Source organism: Dendrobium catenatum, unplaced genomic scaffold (assembly GCF_001605985.2).
Source record: "Dendrobium catenatum unplaced genomic scaffold, ASM160598v2 fragScaff_scaffold_156, whole genome shotgun sequence".
Taxonomy (NCBI): domain Eukaryota; kingdom Viridiplantae; phylum Streptophyta; class Magnoliopsida; order Asparagales; family Orchidaceae; genus Dendrobium; species Dendrobium catenatum.
In genome coordinates, this window is record NW_021318618.1 from 7,203,073 (window position 1) to 7,225,900 (window position 22,828).

Below are 22,828 nucleotides of genomic sequence, written 5' to 3' on the forward strand. Positions count from 1 at the left end.
TTTACACTGAATATCAATTTTAATATGTAAAAGATTTGGTTACATTTTCTTAACAATATTCAATGGAGCCCAGATAAATCTGACATTATCACCAGTGAATTACATAGAGGTCCATTTTGCGCCACATGCTATACATATATAATATTTTTTGGGGTCCCTTTTGCCCCGTTTACCATGTAGTCTCTTGTAAAGGAATCATTTTGTCCCCACTATACTGGTAAGTCATACATCATTTATAGCCAAATTTTACATTAAATTAATAATCAACATTCTTTCCATAATCATAGCTCATATTTGTTTTGTTTCTTGCTTTCATAATCATTTCTATTATAACTTGTATAAAATTTATATGCATAAATTTTATAAAGAAATTGACATCCTTCTAAAATTTTCTCAAATAGAAAAACATTTAGATAAACGTACAAACCCTTATCTTGAACTCATATGCTAGAATTTTATAAGCATAGTTCATACTTAATTTTTAAGAACATTCTAAATTAAAACAAATTACTTGTAACACTTATGTTCCTTTATTTCAATCAATCACCAACAACCAATTATCAATCTACAAATAGAATTTAACAAAATTCCTTTAAACATTAAATTTGCATTACTTACCTTCTTGTCGAGGTGTCTCCTCAAGTTCTCTATTTCATAATCTTCTACGATTGTAAGTCACTCCGAAACTTTCTTTCTGCATAAGACTAGATGAATCTTGATTTGTTCTCACTTAACTTTTCTTCTTTTTGTATGTTTCCTTGATTGAATATATATTCTACACTTTAAAATAAATTTCAATATTAACCACATTCTATCAGTAAGCAACGTAAAAACATATGTAATTTACTTAATTTAATACCTTCTTTCTCTATCTATGTAGTTTCTCTACTTCCCCTTACCCCACTGCCAATTTCTCAAAGCAACATGCCAAAAAGAACTCTACAGGAATTTCATGTCTGAGCCCAACTTCACAGTCAAATTGCTACATGACCCAGCCTTTCCGAATTCCCATTATGTCGAAACTATCCGCAGTGTTTTTTGGACACTGTGCCGAACGGTTGAACAGGGACTTCTGCACTCAATCGAAATCCTACTACAGGGCTTTTATCGAACACTGCTACAAGGCTTCTTCCGAACACCACTACAGGAAAAAATTCCACCGCCAACTACAGACTTGCGTGACCGAACATATAAGGCATAACTATTTTCAACAATAGTTTTTACGTGGAAACTCCTGAAAAAGGGAAAAAACCACATGGCCTTGCCCAATTTGAAAAAATCCACTAGTATTTGCAGTTGATTACAAATGACGCCCTTCTTAGGGAGAAGGCCTTGGCTTGATGGTACAAATGACATGGTGGGAGTTACAATAATCAACATAGACATGCTTGTTTAGTTAACAGGACCATAGTTGATAAGATAGAGGTCAGAAAGACCGTAGTTGGCAGAAGATCTGGGTCAGAAAGATCGTTGTCTGATGATGGAGGTCGGAACGATCATAGTAGGTGACGGAGGTCGAAAGGACCGTAGTCGGCATGAGATAGGATTCCGAAAGGACCGTAGTCGGCAGGAGACCGGGGTCTAAAAGACCGATGTAGTAGGGCGGTACTCTGGTAGAACTCTGGGCGTCAGGTGGTGGCCCAGCAGAAGTCCGGGCCTCGAGTGGTGGTTCGGTAAAAGTCTGGGCCTCAGGTGGTTGTCCGACAGAGCTCAGGGCCTCAAATGGTGGTTCGGGAGAGGTGAGGGCCTAATGTGGTGGTCCGGCGGAGCTCAGGACTTCAAGTGGTGGTTCGGTGAAACAACGACGTTTGGCGGTGTTCTGGCAGAGGTGAGGGCCTGAAGTGGTGGTCCGGCGGAGCTTAGAGATTCAAGTGGTGGTCCGGCGGAGCTTAGGACCTCAAGTGGTGGTCCGACAAAATTCTTGGCCTCAGGTGGTGGTCCGGCAGAAGTCCGGGCCGTAGGTGGTGGCCTGGTGGAGCACAGAGCCTTAAGTGGTGGTCCGGCGGAGCAACGACGATAGGCGGTGGTCCGGCAGAGGTGAAGGCCTTAAGTGGTGGTCCGGCAGAAGTCTTAAGTGATGATTTGATGGAGCAACGACATCAGACGGTGGTTCGGTGGAGGTGAGGGCCTTAAGTGGTGGTCTGATGGAGCAACGACGTCAGGCGGTGGTCCGACGGAGGTGAGGGCCTCAGGTGGTGGTCCGGCGGAGCAACGACGACATGCGGTGGTCCAGCAGAACTCAGGCGATGGTCGAGGAAGAGCTTCCTCCTTCTATTCCTTTTATTTTTCCTTCTCTTCTTTCTTCGGGGTCCCCTTTCAAGAGAAATGAGGGGTCTATTTATAGATTTATGGAGTGGTATGGCCCGTAAATAAGTGAGAGATCAAGGGTAAATGGGGAGTGGTTGGATGGACGGCCGATGTTGAATCCCTTGATCATGGACTGTTTGATGGACATTTGAATGTCTTTGTGATGTCGGAATTCAGTGATCTTGGGCTCGTTGGATTCGTCTCGTCGAGCCGCTCGATTCGACTATAAGCACATCATGTTTGGAAACCGTTTGGTAATCCAAATTGTGGTTCAAATTCTCCAACAACGCTTCAGACCCTTGATTTGGACCTATTTGGGCTCGGATTGAGTCGAATTTGGTGTCGTTGGGTTCATATTTCCGAGACGTTCAGTTCGACTGTAAGTTTGCTGAAATCGGAGTTAAACAAACTTGAACATTAATGCGTTCGGCTCGTTATAATAAGCTAGATAAAAATAATTAATATTTGACTATAAAATTAATAAATATAAATAATTATTGCCTTTATTACATAGACAATTACTTTTATTATAAATGTGTTTGTTCATAGATATGTTCATGAATGTATTTGTTTGATAGTTAAAAAAAAATTCGTTAAATATGTTCGCGAACAAGCTCGATAAGCACTAAACGAACGAACATGAACACTCATTAATTTAAATGAACAAAACATGAACACAAGCAATAAAGCTCGAACAAACATGAACCAAACTTGAACAATATGATATTAAATGAACACAAACATGAACACTCACATACTCGGCTCGGCTCGGTTCGTTTGCAGCCCTAGGCAGAATTATGGTCTCAACCTCTTTAGTTATCTAGTTTCTGAAACTGGTTTCCAGAAAAGATGTTTATATGGCTTTCGATGTAAAAATTCAGTAAAGAAAAGTGAAAGCTCTTCTTGCCAAAGTATTGAAAGTTAGATTGCCTTCATATGTTTTGAACTCGAAAACTACTAGGGTTATTTACCTTTGGGTTGCCCCTTAAGTCAATGAGTCTTCTCTTTTTCGATTGCATATTCTGTTCTGTTAAACTTATGATTATGATTCATTCATCTCATTTACCTTCATAAATTTCTACCACTTTATAGTTTTTGCATAGGTATTTGCAACACTTAGCCCAATCCCAGGCTACGTGCAATGGCTGCTATCCAAATTGGCATCGCATTTGAAACTTGGTGAAGAAGAGACAGAGAATGAGACTGACTCAGAAATAGTTTTTAGCTCTACTTTAAAAGAACATGTCCTTCTTCCGGAAGAGGAAAGGATGATATTTGAGTCAGGAAAGTACGTTTCTAATGTCCGTACATTTTTCTCATGTCCTTATTTTTTTTTTGTTTGTGCTTCGTTGTTTATTGTATCTCATTGGTTTCATTCTATAGCGGCATTTGATCTCTAATTAAAGTTATAATTTTTTAGCTGTAGTTTGTGCTTATGCGTTATATCTTGCGGTTTGAACTGTGTTTACATTCTTCAGTTGAGCTATGCGGCATGTTTCACAGAATTGCGTTTTCATTTATGAAATTTGTGCTTTGCTTTGCTTGCTTCATTCTTTTCCATTGAAGCATGTGGCATAAAGGAAAAACATTGCGATCTGTGTGCGCAGATATGGTTGTGACCAAGAATTGAACGCGATGGTCCTCTAGTGTTTGTTTTGACAGTCATGCATGGGATAAACAACATTCACCTAGATTGATTTGAACAATATAAACAATATCGAATTTTTTTTTTTTCATCTGATGCTGCTACTGTTTAATACAGTAGCTGTTGAGTGGAAAATATAACCCTTCCGAGCAATGTTCTCTTGTGATATGATTACTATGCTTAATAAGTTGGTTTGATCTGTGGAAGAGTTACCTGGAAGGAGGATCTGTCTGGTACAGGATTAGGTTTAGGATACTTCAATATAATTGAAAACTTCTCACAACCTTTAGTTTATGATAACTATTGACAAGTTTGCAGCTTAATTTATAGCCAAGAAAGAGCTTTGCTGGCATGCTTGGACACATGCATTGTTCTAATATGAATACAACCAGCATGCCTTGAGAATTTGTTAAAAGCATTCCTTTAAAAAAAATTATAACTATGATTGATGTAGGCAAAGGGGGGGTCAAATCAAACCCAAAAAAAAATTGGTTTTGACTTCCCTTTAGCTTACTAGTTCAATAAATTTTGAGCTGGAATTTAGCTCATTATGAGCTGGTTTTTAGTTCATTTAGTGAACTAAAAGTTAGCTCATTATTAGCTAGGTTTTAGTTCATTTATTATCTTATTTATGTATCTTTTTATTTATAGTTTTGTCTTTTAAAATTCTGAGTTTGTCCTTTGGGATTCCAAAAGGGCTTCTGGATTTCCTATGTTGGCTGTTTTCCATGCTTGGCTCCTTGGCTTCCTAGGTTGGCTGCTGGGTGGCCTTTCCCGTGCTTTGGTGCCTCGGTTCTGTGCGGGCCTCTTGGGTTTCCGCGGCTGCCTCTTCGGGTCCCTGGCTGGGCTGTTTCCCGTGGCTGATAGGGGGCTTTTCCGTGGCTTTGGTGCTTTCGTTTCCTGGAGTTGGCTGTTGGCTTTTCATTTGCTTAGAATATGAAGAGTTTTGTGGCTGTTTGTTTTCTCCTCTTATGTCTATATATAGAAGATGTTTTGGAATGTTTTTAGTAATGATATATGAGAATTTTTGAAAAGAAATCCTTGTGATTTTTTTGGAAGAGGTTGCGAGCTTTGTCCACCTTTTTCTTCTATCTCTTGGGGAGACTTGCGAGTTCTTTCCACCCTTCTTCTCGGCTTCTAACCTCTTTCGTCTCTCCGCAAGTGACCAACCCACTTGTATCCCTCTTCTCAAAAGTAAGCAAGTTTATGGTGTCTTGTTAGAGTCTTTGTTTGTAAGTCGTTTAATTTTAAGAGTTGTAAGGTGTTATGCTTTGATAGATTGAGTTCAAAAGTTTGTAGTGTCTTTTTTTATGAAATGATAAAGGTTTGTTCTTCCTCTTACTTAGATTCTTAGTTGTATTAACGTAAGTATTTTCTGGGGTGAATCAAGGAAATTTCTTGAGTGTGGTCTCTCCCCAGGATTTTTTTTATGCTCACATCATTTTTGATATCAGAAGCAAGTTAGAAGTCCTAGTTTTTTTTTTTTTTTTTTAGTATGGTTTTAGTTCAAGTCAGTTCTTGTTTGTGAGTCTTTAGATCTATGTTTTTTAGGCTGAGTCTTATTTGAGTCAAGTTTATTGTTGGTATTCTTTTAAAATATAAAAAGACAAAAAGATCGAAGAGAGTGGAGAAAGGCAAAGCCTGAAGAAATTGAAGACCACTATGTTCAAGGATAAGATGGGATCTCATCGGATCTATCAATCCTCTAACTGTAATGAACTGTACAAAATTCAATCATGATGCACTGTGTACATAAAGGTACATGAAGAAGAAGCAAGTGTTACAAGATTCATTTCTGAACAAAGACGAGAAGAGATCTTGAAGAAATGATGAAAAAATATTAAAGAATTGAGTGCTCGTTCACCTCTGGAAGAAACAAAAGCTAACTCATCGGCGAGGAGTTCTCAAGAAGGGATGTCTGATATAGAGCAAGGGGAGAGGGGGTCAAATTCAACCAAAAATTTGGTTTGACTTCCTTGAGCTTAACTAGCTAATAAATTTTGATGGAATTACTTCATTATGAGAATGTGTTTTAGTTCTTTAGGTAACTAAAAGTTAGCTTATTTTAGTAGGTTTTTTTTTTATTATCTTATTATGTAGCCTTTTTATTTATAATTGTCTTTAAAATTCTGAGTTGCCCTTGGGATTCCAAAAGGCTTTGTGATTTCCTATGTTGGTTTGTTTTCCGTGCTGTCTCCTTGCTTCCTCGTTGGCTGCTGGGTGGCCTTCCGTGCTTTGGTGCCTCGGTTCCGTGCGGCCTTTGGGTTTCGCGGTTGCCTCTTCGGGTCTGGCTGGGCTTGTTTCCCTAGGTGATGGGGCTTTTTCGTGGCTTTGGTTGCTTTCGTTTCCTGAGTTGCTGTTGGTCTTCTTTGCTTAGATATGAAGAGTTTTGTGGCTATTTTGGTTTCTCCTCTTATGTCTATGATTAGAGATGTTTTGGAATGTTTTTAGTATAATATAGGGAAGAATTTTTGAAAAGAAATCCTTGTGATTTCTTGGAAGACTTGGCGAGCTTTGTTCTACCTTCTTCTTCTTATCTCTTGGGGGAGGATGCGAGTTCTTTCCACCTTCTCGTTTAACCTCTTTCGTCTCTCCGTAAGTATCACTCATTATATCCTTCGTTCCTCTTTTGGAAAAGCAAGTTTAGTTTTTAATTTTGTGTTTTGTATCGTTTTGTTAAGATGTTGTAATGTCGTTCTTTTGTTGAGGTTGACAGTTTGTTAAGGTATACAGGTTTTAGTACAAGTCTTTTATATGAAAGGTTAATGATTGTTCTCTGTTACTTAGTTTTGCTTAGTTTGTATTTCCGTGTCTTTATTGGGGTGGATCAAAGAATTTCTTGAGGGGTCCTCTCCCCAGGGATTTTTTGTTCGCATCAATGATTAATGTATAGTTCAGATTAGTTTTTATAACCTTATATAGGCTTTTTTAGTTGTATTTGCTTTTCATTTTTTTGTTGTTGTAATGATTAATATTTGATTTGGATTTTTACATAAATGGTAGGTTTGGCTGCATTGATTGCATTAAAGATAATTATACTTATCAATATTTATAGAAGAGGAATCAATAGAGCATAAACTTTGATAGTGAGAAATTTAATTCTGAACTTAATAAGGAAGTCCTCTGACAATATATTGTAGATACCAGATATTTGATAAGTTACTACTATTATTGTATTTTTTTGAAAAGTTGCTTGGCTTCACTAAATTTAAGGTTTGTTTAGAGGAGCATTTGACCCTTCATTTGAGATGAAAAGTAATGCACCCGATGGGCATCAGCTAAACATCTTTGTATATGAAAAAAAAAAAATGTTAGCTTTCAACAACTTGCACTTTTTTTTACTCATGTGAAAAATTGGGAGGTTTGTAAGCTTCTTTCTATTTCTTGGTGGTAGGTCTTCAATGTCTTTTAGCGGTGGATCAAGTCATGGCTATGCCGACAACATTAGAAAACCCAATCAATCGAATTAGTGCTCGCTCAACAACGACTCTAAGACAACAATCGACTAGAAAAACACGATCATTTGTGGTGAAAGAAAACTTTCTTTGAACCCAGGTCAGAGTTGGATAGAGAGGTGGAACTTTGGCCATATCAATGATCATCGGAATGGAGAGGGTAGTTTCCTTCCATGCCTAGTGGTTCAAAGATCAATGAAATACAGGAATGCAGAGGGTAGTTTCCTTCCATGCCTAGTGGTTCAAAGATCAATGAAATACAGGCCATTCGTATGAGAGCTCACCTGAACAATTTCTCTTAGCAGCTCACATTTTTTTCATGGATACGGTATTGCACCTTCCTATCTCTTTTTTGCTTTTTAGGTTTATTATATGTTATTGTTGTGGACATCCAACCGTCCATGCCAATCCGAGGAGGAGCTGAAGATCGACGACCGAGATCACTTTGTTTTATTTTCGTTTATTAAGTGTATTTTAATTTAGTTTTGCAATTTCCCTTTTTTACCCTCTTCTCTTATGTAAGCCCAAGAGGCAAATGTGTCTTTTAATTTCTTTTGAGGCCTATATATAGAGGCACCTTCTCTTGTATTAGGATGATGGATTATTAATAAAAAAATTTGTGTTTTGCACTTGGGTTCTTTGGGAAGAACGTTAGAGAAATCCCTATGGGAGGGAGTCGGAGTTTCCACTAGTCGCAGGATGGGTCCGGGCTCGTGGCGTGAAGTCCCTTGTAGAAGGGCAACGTAGTACCCGTTAGCCGTAGGATGTGTCCGGGCTCGCGGTTGTATCTTTGATATTTTGTTTCTCTGTTTTTGTTCCTTCTTATTGCTCCTAGTAGTCATATTCATCCTCTTCCTACTTTCACCATCACGTCGTCTCCATCTCCACCTTGCCGTCGGTCCCTTACCCACCCCATTCAAACCGCCGGCCACACCCTCTCCCAATTCCCACGGCCCAAGCCTCACCCGAGCCCCTTCCTCTCTTCTCCAACCCACGGCTAGAGCCCTCACTAGAGTTTTGCCGCCGGCCACCTCCCTAGCCGCCGGCTTGTTCATCCCTAACTCCTCACATCTTGTGTTTCCTAATTGGGCCACAGATAAATTGGGATAGATTTTGAAATTCAAAAAATTCTGAATTGAGTTCAAAAACTTTCCTAATTTAACCTTCCTATTTTAGGAAAGTGTTTATTTAGATCAATTTGAAATTTAATTTTCAAAAGGATCTTAAATAAATATTTCCTAAAGTCAATCCCCAATTCTAGGAACCATAATACACTCCATTAATGGCTCTCCATAATCCCAATTCCTCACTTCCAAGTCCACGGCCAAGCCCCACCTGAACCCTTATGCCGCCGACTCTAACCCCTAGCGGCCGGCCATCCAACCTCCCTCTTCTACACAGGCTATTCGTTTCATCCTAAATTAGATCTCATATATTTGGTAACTATTATTTGAATTAATTCAAATCAATTTGAATTTCAAATAGTTACTAAATTTATACATCTTATTTTAGGAAACCTTTTAAATCAAGAGAGGATATAATATTTCTTTCCAATCTTGAATTATTAATTAAGCAAGCATTAATGGCCCCATTAACTTCCCCTAACTCATGCATGCCGCCGGTCCCACCCTATAATAAATCTTAGAGATTTATTTCCTAATCCCATATTCACATTTGGAAAGTATTCCATATCCCTCATCTAAATCTGGCCGAAATCCTCCTGGCTGTAATCCCCCCCCCCCAAATCTTTCCAAACTCCTCCTTTTACGTTGGGAAATAAATCTCCATCACAATCCTGTGCTGGCCGAATTAACCCAAGCTCTGTACGTTGGTTTTCTCCACCCAATCCTTCTCAAACCTTCTCCCACATGGAACTTTCTACCTACTAATACTGCAGCCAAGGATTTCCCACCCCTACTCTCACGTCTCCAGCAATAAGAAGCCTAATAGTTGCTGTTTGCAAAGACCAAACTGCTGTTCAGCAGTTTCCGCTGGACTATTTTCACTGCAACACCATCAGAGAAGTCTCTCCTTGTCATCCAACCTCTTCCAAAGTCAAGACGACATCACTTCGCATGGATGGCCGATCCGGAAACTGAATACGGCATAACTTGGGACGACGACGGCTTCACCGACATCCTACGATCCACCTTCTTCGACGTGAATCTGGAGATTGACCACACCGTTGAAGATTACTTGGAACGGATCCTAGATACTTTGGTAGAAGCCATCGACGAACACTTCGAAGGCATCGGGTGGAGGATCTCCACCTCTCCCTAGCAAAGCCGCTCCCGTTCTACATCAGTTATCCCTACCAGATCTAAACATGATGGGAGAAATGATGATTGTGGCTGCATACTAGTGGATTAGGGGCATTACTTTGAGATTGTGGTCTTTAATGCTGGGGTAGCTATGAATGAGCAAAATTTGTGCAAGTGCTGGACTTGTGTGAGGACTTTGTGCGGAGGTGCTGTGAGCAAACAAAACTAACTCATGTGGAGGGTGAATTTGCGTGTGGGCTTGCATGAGGAAGGTGTTGCGAGCGAACAAAGATAGCCTGTGTATGGGTAGTTGCCTATGGGCTTGCATGGGGAAGGCATTATGAGTGAGCGAAGCTAGCTCACGAGGAGTGCAAACATACCTGCAAACTTGTGTGAGGAGGTGAAATGAGTGGGTGAGGCTAGTCTGTGCACGTAATCTAGAGGAGGTGCAAGTCAAGGAATCATTGACTTTTTGGGGGTGAAGCGGCGAGGAGGGTGCGAACTTGTGCGTGTAAGGAGTTGAAAGATAATAATACAAAAAGAAATATCTATTCTACTATATTATTTTATTTTTTTATGTTTAGGCTATGGAGTATAATGTGGCTCATATTAATTCTGTTTTATGATTTTTTTTTTTCTAGCTAGCAAATGCCTCTTCATATTCCCAATTATCTTCTTTCTTTTTTGGATATATAAACTTGAGTTTTTTTTTTCTCATTAAATAAAAAAACAACTATTATTTACATGCATGCATATTTTTCATTTCGGACCATTATCAATATATAACTAGTTTTTTTTTTTGTTTGAAGTCATCAAAAGTGGTCAAATTTGTTTAACATTTCACTAGATCCCTGAAATGTATAATTGACTGAATTAAACGGAATAAATGACATTTAAACCAGTTGGAAATTGATTGGTTAAAAATGGGTATGGAGTAAAAAGAATAATCATTTGTGAAATTCACTACTATTATTATTTTTGTTTGTTAAATTTTATTTAAAAGAGAGAAGAAAGTTAGATGATATATTTGTAAGCTTAAGATAATCGATCAGCCCATGCTGATGCATGAGTCAGTCACTTTTTATTTTATAATTACTTTTTCTTATTTTTCATGCTACTTAGATATTTAAAATGAGCACAATGACAATTTAGTTTTTTTTAAAGGAGTTGAGGGATCAAAATGATCTTTTTACATACTGGGGATTATTTTGATCATTTATAAAGAGTCAAGAGATCATTTTGATCATTTTCTATCTCTCTATAAATATAAACTTTGTACTTTAAATCATATAAATTCTTTTTTCCCAAAAAACTCTCTTTCATATAAATTAGAAATTATTTATCTATTTTGAAAATTTCTACCATTTTAATCAATTTGACTTGAAGTTTTAAATTAATTAATAATTAATATGAGAGCATAAATCCTAAAATTGTCCCCTACTATCTATATGTCATCAGTTTAATCTCATCGGTTTAATCCTAGAGTATTCCATTTCTCCAATTTAGCCCATTGATTATACATAATTGATCCCAAATAATTCCTCAAAGAAAAATTGATTGAAATTGGGATATACTCATCTTGCTTGGCTCCCACACAGGGAAATTGGTCTAATTTTAGCCTTCATGCCCCACTCATGATTTGCTTTGTCAAGTGTCTCATCTTGCTTCTTTGTAGGAGAAAAAAGAGGGTGGTGGTGTAAGTTTGAGTATTCAAGCTTAGTCTCTTTTAATTTAACTTTAAATAATTCCTTAGTTATCATAAATTAAAAATATTCGCTTTTTTAAAATGGAGGAAATAAACTGATTTCCTTGTATTATTAATAGCAGGTTCTAATCAAGGAAACTTTATGGTCTGCGTACCTTCTTATCATTTTTGTACTCTTTGGTTGATAGAGGTATACCATAATACTTCTAACGTCATATTATTCTGCTTGAGTTGTTGATGAGGACATCGAAGATCAACGGCTATAATCGTGTTTATTTATTTTGATGTATTTGATTTTTTATTTGTAATTTTCTCCTTCTACCCTCACTTTGAGGGCTTTGCCTTATGTTTGCCCTAGGGGCAATTGTGTCTTTTTATTTTCCTTCATGTATTTGGCTATTTAAGCCTTCCCCTTCCTCTTGGAAAGGGATGATGATTATTGTTAATGAAAATTTTGGTTTTGGATCTCTTTGTGAGTTCTAGAGTTCTCTTTATGAGTTCTCAAGTGAAGAAAGCCTAGGAGAGGCTTCAAGCAATATCTAACAGCCCCTTGGTGGAGCTCTTGGTTTTATATCCCATATCTTTTCTTCTCCTCTACTGTTTCCCCCACCCACCCACCGGCACACTTGGCCCCAAAGCCACCGGCCACCTCCACTCACCGCCGGCCTCCAACTGCCAGCTGCCAGCGTCCAGCCACCAGCCTCCAGCCGCCGACCTCCAGCAGCCGACCTCCAGCCGCCGACCTCCATTCGTCGGACCTCCAGCCGCCGGCCGTCCCCTTTGCCACCACCCGCCCGCAATAACCCCTTCTCTCCATTCCCTCCATTTTCCCTCATTGCATTTGATTAGTTTCCTAATTTGGAGAGGTCACTTGGAGGGAGTTTTAAATCCAAAATTCAAATTTGCATTAGGAGTTAAATGCCCCCTCAATTTCCTCCCGTCATTAAGGAATTAATCGCAGCTTTAAATCTGAAATTTAAATTCAAATTTAGGGATTAATTCACTTAATTAATTGGGGCCCACCTATTTGAAATGAAACCCCTCTCCCTCCCTCTCTCCTAGGCCGGCTCCCTCTTCCTCTTTCCTTTGCCTAATTAAGAGCCAATTAATGCTCCTAATTACTTCCCTTATTCACTCAAAAGCTCTTTGGAAATAATTCCAAAACCTGAGACTTTTCCCTTTGGCTGAAATTCCCCTCAAGGCCTCACTACCGTAAATTCCTTCCAAATTCTGTTTCTTTTATTTCTGGAAGTAAATCCTAGATTCCTCTCTTACCCGACCACCTCTCCCTCTCAATTCCCCTTGCTCCTAAGCCTAGAATCCTGAGATTTCTCTCAGATTTTGGCTCTGTCCTGCACCGTTAGAAGGCTGAATTTGCTGTCCAGAATTCCTGTAGGTAGTTTTTCTTAGCTATCCTTAGATTTCAGCATACAGCTTGCTGCCCCCTTATGCCAGCAAAGATATCCTGTTGTCCAGCACTTTGGAAGACCACCGACAGATATATGGGCTATCCAACGTACTACACTTTGACACCATTTGTCTTTGGGTAAACTCTTCCCCGACTCTTTTCTCTTCGAAGTGCTTCTCAATTGTGGTCTAGTAAATTCATGACGATCATGTTAATGCTTCTCCGCTAAAGATTAGTAATTAGAAGAGTTGTGTGAAGGATCTTTTTTTAGCGACTAATCTCACTGTTAGTTTAGGGATTCATCGTTGAAAGCCAATCATGTACGCGTCGTTAGATTACATTGAATGTTTTACGATCTTAACTCTTTTGTATGTGATTTAGCCTAAGCTCGCTTTACCGTTTTTAATGTTTTATCTTGTCGTTCAAATCATTATAAATATATAATTAATTGTTCTTTCTAAAAATTAAGCGTGCAAATTCATCAAGTATATCATCTTTGGATGATCGTTTCACATCAGTTGTGGTATGAAATTAAATACACAATCATGTTTTGAATTATGTTGCAATTTATGAAAATATTACTAGGATGTGAATGATTGTGCTTGCAGTTTTTAGGCAATGCAGTTTTGCTTCTATAATTAACTCTTGATATCAGATGATTAATTGTAGTTATTATGTCCTGTTAGTTACTCCAAAAAGTAGAAAGCATGAATTCTAATGGTCATGCCCCCTTAGAATGGTCGATCTGATAATGCTCATTCATGATAATATTCTGCTTTGAAATAGCAGCAGCTTCACATCGTTGTACCGTCATATTGACACTATCTTTATGCAGGGCTCTTGCTGATGGGAATAGTGGCATAGAAATATTATATAACATATTATCTTCAACGAACAGCGAGTGGAGCAAGTCAGAGTGCCTTTTGAGTGCACTTAAAGGCCCTCTAATGCGTTTATGTATCAGGTTTGTAAGAACAATAAAAACTGGGTGTTGAAGATTTAATTGCATTTTATTTACATGTTCTCCCTAATAAATGGTCTGGATTAAGATATTACATTGTTCTTTCACATATGGATCTTGTGAACTCTTGAATTTCTACTTATAGCAGTTACATTTCCAGAGATTAATGCTTGCCATTTGAAATATTTAACATCCTGCAATCTGGTGACCCTTATTATACTATCGGATATACAGGGTAGTTGGAGCTTTAGGTTATATAGGTAGATGTTGAGGGCTTTTCCTTTGCTCGGAATTGGGTGAATGAAACTTTAAGTAAGTTCATAATAGCGTTTTTTTACATTTTCAAAGAAAAGGTATGAGGTGATTGCATTGCTTCAATGTACAATGTGCATAGCAAAGCGTTAATTAGATTTTTCAAAATTCATCTCTTTCTGTGTTGTTTTGGCTGTTGCACGAGGAGACAAAGGTAATAAAAGTTCTTTTCCTTGACGGGAGCGATCATCTAAGGCTAGATTACTTAGGAAGTAGGAAAGGGTTGTAGCATCTTTGCAGCGTTGAAGTTGTCTCTCTGCTTAAGGAGTGTACCGTGCCACTGTCTAGGCAGAGCATTGCACACATATTACCTTGACCTCTAAATTGTGCAATTTTACCTTTCTGATACTTCCTGGTCAATTAAGGAACAATGGCCTTGAATATGACATGAAATCGTAGCTGTTTATATACAAATCTGCAAATATTATTCTGCTTGCATATTCATCAATTATAGAAAGAATTTTGCAGGTACTACCATATTGGCTGGTACATGTAACTGAAGCTATTTATAATCATGAAATCTGTAGACCAAGTCACCAAAATACAACATTTTAAATTTGGAGAGATCCATGCCCTCATGGAATCATCATGTTATTTTAATATTTTTATGTTCAAAATCAATTTTTTGTGGAGGGGAAAAGGCCAGTTTAGATGTCTTTTTTGTTTCATGACGATGTTTATGAAGTTTTTTAATTGATGATGTTTATTAGCCGTAGATAGCCATTTGTCTTGTTGGGGTTTTAACTCTTTTTTCGGTAAATTTATTGGTGCATGCAACAATAACATACGCACTAGCATGACCTGTATTTAAAGATAATGCTACTAGTACACACTCATCAACAGCCTATGGCACAGTAGAATGGATAAAACTAGTAGTGCTTTCTTTTTAATTAATCGCCTGAGAAAGGAAGAAATCTACGACATCAAAGGGATGCTTTCTTTAATTTGCAACTGCTGTTAGTTCGACCTTTATATTTGTTTCTTTAATTTTTTCAATTTAATCTACTGTTATGTTTACTCTTAAATGGTGTGTATTTCTGACGTTCCTTCTAATTGAAATTATTAGGTACCTTCTCGAAAAAAATAAAAGTGGAAAAACTCTAGATGCAGTTGCAAACTTTCACTTACAGAATGGCGCGGTATGTTTTATTCATATCACCGTGTGGTAGCATGCCATTGCTTACTATTATGTGCATAAATAAAACTAGGCTAAAGAGTAAGTAAATATATTAATTAGAAAAACAATAATGATTGTTGATTAGCAATAGGTTTAATGGATAGAGAAAATATTCAATAATTTTGAGAAGTTGTAAGCTTTTATTTTTTTGGGAAAGGTTAACAATATAAATGAAGTAGGGATAAAATTAGAATTGATAAATAGAATCTAGTTGAATAATTGGTTGAGTGATTGCTTTTGATTTGATTAGTGGAGGTTATTTGATCTGGAAAGTTTTCTAGTACATTTTAAAGATCTCTAAGTCCTCTACCAGTCTAAAATGAACCAATCAGTCCGCAGATCAACACTCTTCAACTTGAACACTAATTTTGATGCATTATTTGTTGACAATAAGAATCATAAATGAGAGAAATAAATCCAAATAATAGTCAAGTTAGACAGTTTTTGGTTCCATAAAAAATAATCGTGCGGCAAATTATTTGGATTTATTGCCTACATATATAAGTGATAATTAACCATTACTAAACATTAGGAGTTGGATACTGAAATTTCGTTGTTTTTTATGAAATGTCTTTCTTGAATTGTGGAAGTTAGTTCCACATTACATGGCTAGAATTTAGGATTAGTTTCTTGATTATTTAAGGATAAGAGCTTTTAACGACTATTGTTATTTATTTAAGGTTTAATTTGAATCTAGTTATCTGTATTCTTAATTTTATGAATAAGGAATTAGGAATCTTTGTTATCGGCAATCAGATTGGATTGAATAAAGGTTCCAAATTCTATCTTCCTCCCAAAAGTTCTTGGTCATTTCTCGTCTTCTTTTTTCCCTCTATTCCTTGCTAACCATCTATAGCTGACCTTCTGGAATTTTTGCTGAAAGCCTTCAGGCCCTCCTTAAGCTTAATCTCACCATTTCCCTCCTGTAGATGCTATCCTTCTAAAAAAATTGGCTTCCATAAATGGAGGAGATATTCAACTGGTCTTCTTACCTGCTTGATTCCGAATCTATGCCCGCAAACAAGACCTAGCCGGTCTCTGATTCTCCTTGTTCGTCTGCTGTAATTGGCTCAACACCGGCGAGCTCCACATGCAAGCCAGAACGCGAGCACCATCTCGACCCTAGGTCCGTCACGAGATCAAGTCACCTACTCTTCTCCTATGAATGGGATCAAAATTGCCTGATCCTCCTGAATTCAAACGAACACTTGCGCCTGTGCCTGCTTGCCCGATCCAGTCTGCGCCTGTAATTTTGCTTTCTTGAAACAGTGAATAAAGGGGAGAAGAAGGTTATTCTAGTAACATTAATAGTAGTTACTCTTGTAATTACTAATAATATTATCTATTACCATTTAAATAATGATGATACATACATAAATATTTATATAATAATAATAATAATAATAATAATAACAATAGAGAAATCAAATGCTCACAATTTCAACAAAATTAGATGTTGTAATTAGCAATTGGAGCTTCAAAACATAATTTTCGGGACCAAACAACATTCCGAAACCCTCAGTCGTTGATTATCTTTTCGAACTAACTTAACTTAGAACATAATTGAATATTCAAGTTCGGTTTGGTTTATTAATTAAAGCAAAATTAAACTTAGTTAATTAAATCATTTGCCATTCACTCTTTTAACCTATTTAAATAATACTCAAATATTTTATTTATATTTAAATAATTAAGCAATTAAATTATTTAAATTGATACATTAAAATTGAACAACTAATTTTAAAATAAAATTAGAACTTATGTAATTGAAACCATAACTTTGATTAAATTAAAATTTTAATCTAAATTGAAATTTGTTAATTAGTTAATCTAATTGGGCAAATCAAATTTAATATATAAAATTTTAAAATACACTTAAAATTCAAACTAATCAAACTGATCAATAAATTATTTAAATCAAATTAATTGAGCAGTCAATTTAAATATTTGAATAATTTTAAAATATATTTTAATTAGAGAGCTGATCAATTTAAAATTTAACTTTAATTAAAATTAAAATTATTTAATTAATCTAATTAATTAATGAAATGAAAACAAAATAAAAGACAATGCAGGAAATAAATTATTTTCTACTATGCAACCTAAGTACAAACTACTAAATAACTCAAAACACTAAAACCAACTTAGAACAAGCTCTCCAAGCTACTGCAAGTACCGCTTACCTGTACGCAAGCAAATGTAGCATTAGTACAGTGTATTAAATATAATTGATAATGTAAAGTTACAGCTAAATAGAGCGAAACTGATGATAGAAAGTAAACACTAGCAAGTAATGCTACTACTGAAATAAAAAAGCTACGAACACTGCTACGAAAGCACTAAAATGGGTGTCGAGGCAGAGAACTGTGTAAAGCTACATCTTTACTGATCTGAAATTTATGATTACTTCTAATTTGAGGAGTAAAGCCTATCGGCAATTATTTCATTATATGTATATATATATATATATATATATATATACATATATACATATTAATTGAAGTAATAACATCCTAAATTCATTCGACAACTTCTAATAGAAGCTGTAAGTCCGACTTCTAAGTGAAATATCTAGGTAATAGCATAACCCTAGATCCCTTTCTAGGCATCCTTGTCTATAGGGCTAGGTTGTAAGACCCACCATACATGCCACTTAGCTTATAAGGTTAGATCGTAAGACCAGTTGTCACGTAACTTCTAAATCTAGAAGCCTTAATACCTATCTAAACATCTAAAATTCATGGAGATCTTAGTCTGTAAGGCTAAGTTGTAAGAGCCACTATTGGGGCCACCTCTAATAGAGGTCGTAAGACCCATCATTAGGGCTACTTTCAAATGAAAATCATAAGCTTCTACCCAAATCCAATTATGCGGGCAACTCCTAAACGGGGCTATAAGACCCAACCCAAACCTAAACTATGAGCAACTTCTAAATGAAGCCATAAGTCTCTACCCAAATTAAATAACTAATATATGTATATATATCCACCTCAGACTACTTGGGATCCCTTAGAGGAGGCAACCCATGACTGCTAATTAGATTCCCTGGACAATACTATCAATGGTCTCTAGTGTTGGTAGACTTAAACCCACGATATACTGAGGACGACGAAATCATGGGATCTTGATCGAGTGTACCTTCATCCATCATAACTAAGAATAAAATACTGTTGCACATTTTCACACTCCTTGTACAGACTAAATATAATTTCATCCTTAATTGAGAGTGCTCTTCTACGCGTTAGAAGGGTAATTAACCATGAGGGTTTGCATTCATAAGAAGTAGAATCAAGCTCTAAATAAACCTTGACACGAAAAAATCTGGTTAAATTTAAAATCCAATCTACTTATTTACCTCATAGAAAGGGGGGCCTTAAGCTTGTGAGAGTGAGGACCGCACCTATTATTTTTCCTGGGCGAACTTCATTTTAGAAGATATTTTGAGATGAATTTTTTCAAAGTTATTTTTGTCAATCTGACCATTGGAATTCCAATCTATTGCATCTGTGACTTGTGCTATCAAAATCCACTATCCTAGAATCTGTTTGGCGATCAGAGGCATTGTTGGTGATGGCCTCTGCTAGAGTAGGTCGGTCCAATTGGATGAAGGACCTACAAGCTAATTTTTTTTTTTTATCTTGGCAGGGTGAGATTTGCACGTTTCATTATGGACAAGTGCTATTAATATTTCAACACATTCTGGTTAAGGACTAGAATATTCCTCTCAAAAAATAATAGCCCAATTTGTTTACTTTGTACATTCCAAAAGTCTGAGACATTGGAGAACTATACAGAGTTGATCTCCACCTAAAGTTCTCCCTTGACAAAGGTCGTGCTGCCTTCACCTCTAGGAGGATCAACTTAATTATCCTTTTTGGCCTTTTTGACCTTTCAGTGTTGTCTCATTTGTCGTTGCATAGTTATGTCACCTCCATGAGGACCTTCTCAACCATCCTCAATGGCTTGTAGAACTTTCGGTTCCGTTTTGTTTGTAGCCCTAAGGTCAAGGCACATTCATCTCTAGGAGGATTGTTTTGGCCATTCTTGATAGATTCCCTGACCTTTCAATGCTGCCATGGATGCCATCTCAATGTAGTGCCGCCTTCAACTCTATGAGTAGGATAGCTCCGATCATCCTCAACTGCTCCTTGCCTTTAACATTTGCTACCCTAATCTTGTGCTGCCTTCCCATCTTGGAGGACCATTCCAACAGTCCTTAGATGCCTCCCCGAGCTTTAACTCTACTTCATCTATAACCTTTAAGCTATGTTGTCTTTTCCTCCCAGAGAATGATTGTGGTGCTACTCAACTTTATCGAATTGCGAACTTGGATGCTAACAATATTTTACGTTCACTTGCTTTGTATTGATGCTTTCTCCGAGTTCGGGAAGTGCAAACTTTTGTAAATCGTACCTACTGGTAGTGGTAACTATGTATATCTACAAGGTTAGATTTTATGGTTTTTCTCTTTTAGTATTTCTTCGTAAGAAAATCTCATTCTTCCTTGCTTATTATATTTTACTTATTTAATTATATGTGGGCTTTGTTTGCAGCTAAAATGATCTCTATTTCTCTATCTACACGCTTCTAGCATATATAAGTTCTTATGGTTTTATTATTGCATACCATTCAGAGAATTGAAAGAATAAACTGGATGGCAGATACATCTGAGAGAGGCATTAAACAAAGTGCTGGAATCATGGTAAATTATGTCTACAGGTATAAATATAATAAACGTTTTAATCTCCACAAATGATCATCTTGTTTTTTGAATCATTCAAAAATGTAAATGTGAATATTCATCATTTTTAGCTTAGAAAAGATCGAAGAAAATGCTATGGCATATTTCAGCACTGGCCATATCAATGCATCATCTAACATCTATCAATGCTTCCAGGTAAATGGGATAATATCTCTTTTAACTTGTCTGTTGAGCTCAATGTTATAAAGCAATTCAAACATCCATAGTTCATTTCATATCACCATATATACGAATTTGAGTATTTCAATATGGAAGAATATAGGTCTGCAAAAGAAGGGACTAAATGGAAAATCCAAACCAAACCAACTCAATCGATTGATTTATTTTGTGTTGCTTGTGGTTTGACATTTTATCTAAACCGATTTATTTGGCGTGATTTAGATTCAAAATTTTGTTGAATTGAAATAAGCCAAACCAAAGCAATTCGGCATAATACATAATTATAAATCTTGTCCTTGTTTTCCATCATTTAGTAACCATGCGATTACTTCAAATGAAATCATAACGTTTTTTAATGTACCATAAAACTTTAATTTTACTTTATTGATCTTCAATTTAGAACAAACCTACGAACAAATCCTGATAAATCCACTAAATATGATTAGAAATAAAGTGAAGCAAAAAAATTTAATTGAAATATATTAAAAAAATATTTTCTAAATGCAAAGTTATTTCTTAAATGCTGCAGCAACCTATGGAAGAATAATAATGGATATGCTCGAAGACTCAGCAGAGTAACCGACAATGTAATTTCTGCTCCTATTTTTTCACATGCTATTGAGTTGGGCATCGAATATAGCAGCTCTCATTGGGATGGTCTTGTTAGGTTTCTTTCATGATCATTCAGGCTTGCTTGGCGATGTGGATCATAACGACTACGCACGGAAGCATAGAAGCAATGTTTTGTTAACGTCGCAGGTACAATATTTGAACTTGTATATATTTAATTGTCAAATATCATGTTCACTGGCACTCAGTAAGCTTGTGCTTTTCAAGTGACCTGAATAAGAGGCTTCTAAAGTCTAGTTGTGGATCATTATGCTATTTATATTTGGAAAACATATTTTGTTTTCGAATTTACAAATAATTTCATAGGTAAACCTATTTTTTATTTCAACAATTATATTTTGTGAAAGATTTTTTTATCTTGGTATTTATCTCTTCCACTTCAATTTTAAGAATGGATATTTTGGAGAAAATGATTGGAATGCTCCCATCTAGAAATTTATGAATGGTTTATGTTCGTACATAAATGAGAAAGATTTTTGGTATGGTGAATTTTTGGACTCAGAATTTTGGAGGTATGATCGCCATTTGAAATGCCAATAGATTGTCTTTAGGATTTAGCCTGTTCACATTTATCTACCACCATTTTTGGTAGCTCGATCTGCCCTATACTTCGAATTATTTATTTATAAGTTAAAATTTTGTGAATTAAATTAATAAAAATGAACAAATTTCTAGCATGCAAACTTATTCTTTTTTTTTTTTTTTTGTCATTCTTGATATTTATATATTGATATTTGTTGATTCGGTGTAGAGCTATCATGAATTTTTTTTTTTTACGTGTAATGAATGTACTGTGCTACAAATGCATGATATCTTCGTTACGAGGTTATTTTGTTGGTGATTATTTTTAATTAAGGAAATGATACAGTAAAAATTTCGTTGTAGTTCACAAACTAAAAAACTATATACATGTTTTTCAAACAATTTGTTTTCAATATATATTTGGCTTCAAACAAATTAGCTAGCATAATATATTAAATTTTGAGTCAAATTAAAATTTAATTTCCCCTCAAATTTAAGGAAAAATTCTATAAGATGGTGTTGAGACATGCAATGCTTTATAGTGCTGAATATTGGCCATTAAAAGAGAAGCATAATAGTAAGCTAAGTGTTGCAGAGATGAGGATGCTCAGGTAGATTTGGCTTTACCCTTAGAGATAGGATATGAAATGGGCATATATGTGAAAATGTTGGAGTAGCGCCAGTGGAAGATGAGATTAGAGAGAGTCGTCTTATTAAATGGTTTGGTCACATAAAACGGTGGCTTTCTGATGACCTGATTAGGAAAATATATGTATTAGATTTGACTTATATTAAGAAATATAGAGCTAGATTTAAAAATATTTAGTTATAAAATATTATAAATGATATTTCTTTATTAGATTTAAACGAGAATTTGACTTTGAACATGACACAATGGAGAAAAAGGATTGATGTGGCTGACCTGAGTTCAATTATATTTTTTTGAATTTAGATTATTGTTGTTAAATAGTATAAAAGGAATAATGAAAATATTTATATAAGAAAAAATATTATAAATGATATTTCTTTATTAGATTTAAACGAGAATTTGACTTTGAACATGACACAATGGAGAAAAAGGATTGATGTGGCTGACCTGAGTTCAATTATATTTTTTTGAATTTAGATTATTGTTGTTAAATAGTATAAAAGGAATAATGAATATATTTATATAAGAATCATGTATATATATATATATATATATATATATATTTAGTTACTATATGGAAAACAATTATTTAGCTCTTTTATTGAGTTTAAATGAAGAATTTGGGTTTCCTATTAAATGGAAAACAATTATTTACATTAAGAATTGGATATCTTAAGGGAGAAATATGCAATTTTGTCATAAGATTGTATTCAATTGGGTAAAAAAGTTGTTTGTATTAATGTTTTTTTTTTTTTTTATAAATTTATAGGTACTAAAGAAGACATTCAAGAAATTGGATCATGATGTAAATATTCCAGACTTCTTGGGTTCAAGGTATGGAATAAACTTGGCAAGTTTCTTTTACATATAACCAT

The 22,828-nt window shown here is 35.8% G+C and overlaps 1 protein-coding gene across 3 annotated transcripts in view; it reads left to right on the forward strand.

The window, feature by feature from the left end:
* The window catches only part of LOC110113330 (malonyl-CoA decarboxylase, mitochondrial), a 46,638-nt gene extending 25,494 nt beyond the window's left edge, over positions 1–21,144 (forward strand). For 2 of the 3 annotated variants that reach the window (XM_020845875.2, XM_020845877.2), the window contains 7 exons: positions 3,411–3,595; positions 13,617–13,745; positions 15,121–15,193; positions 19,865–19,950; positions 20,044–20,128; positions 20,682–20,739; positions 20,820–21,144. In XM_020845875.2, the coding sequence (XP_020701534.1) occupies positions 3,411–3,595; positions 13,617–13,745; positions 15,121–15,193; positions 19,865–19,950; positions 20,044–20,128; positions 20,682–20,699 (576 nt within the window). In that variant the 3' untranslated portion in view covers positions 20,700–20,739; positions 20,820–21,144. The remainder of the gene's footprint in view (positions 1–3,410; positions 3,596–13,616; positions 13,746–15,120; positions 15,194–19,864; positions 19,951–20,043; positions 20,129–20,681; positions 20,740–20,819) is intronic. The other variant, XM_020845876.2, reaches the window with a different exon arrangement.
* The last annotated feature ends 1,684 nt before the right edge of the window (positions 21,145–22,828 follow it).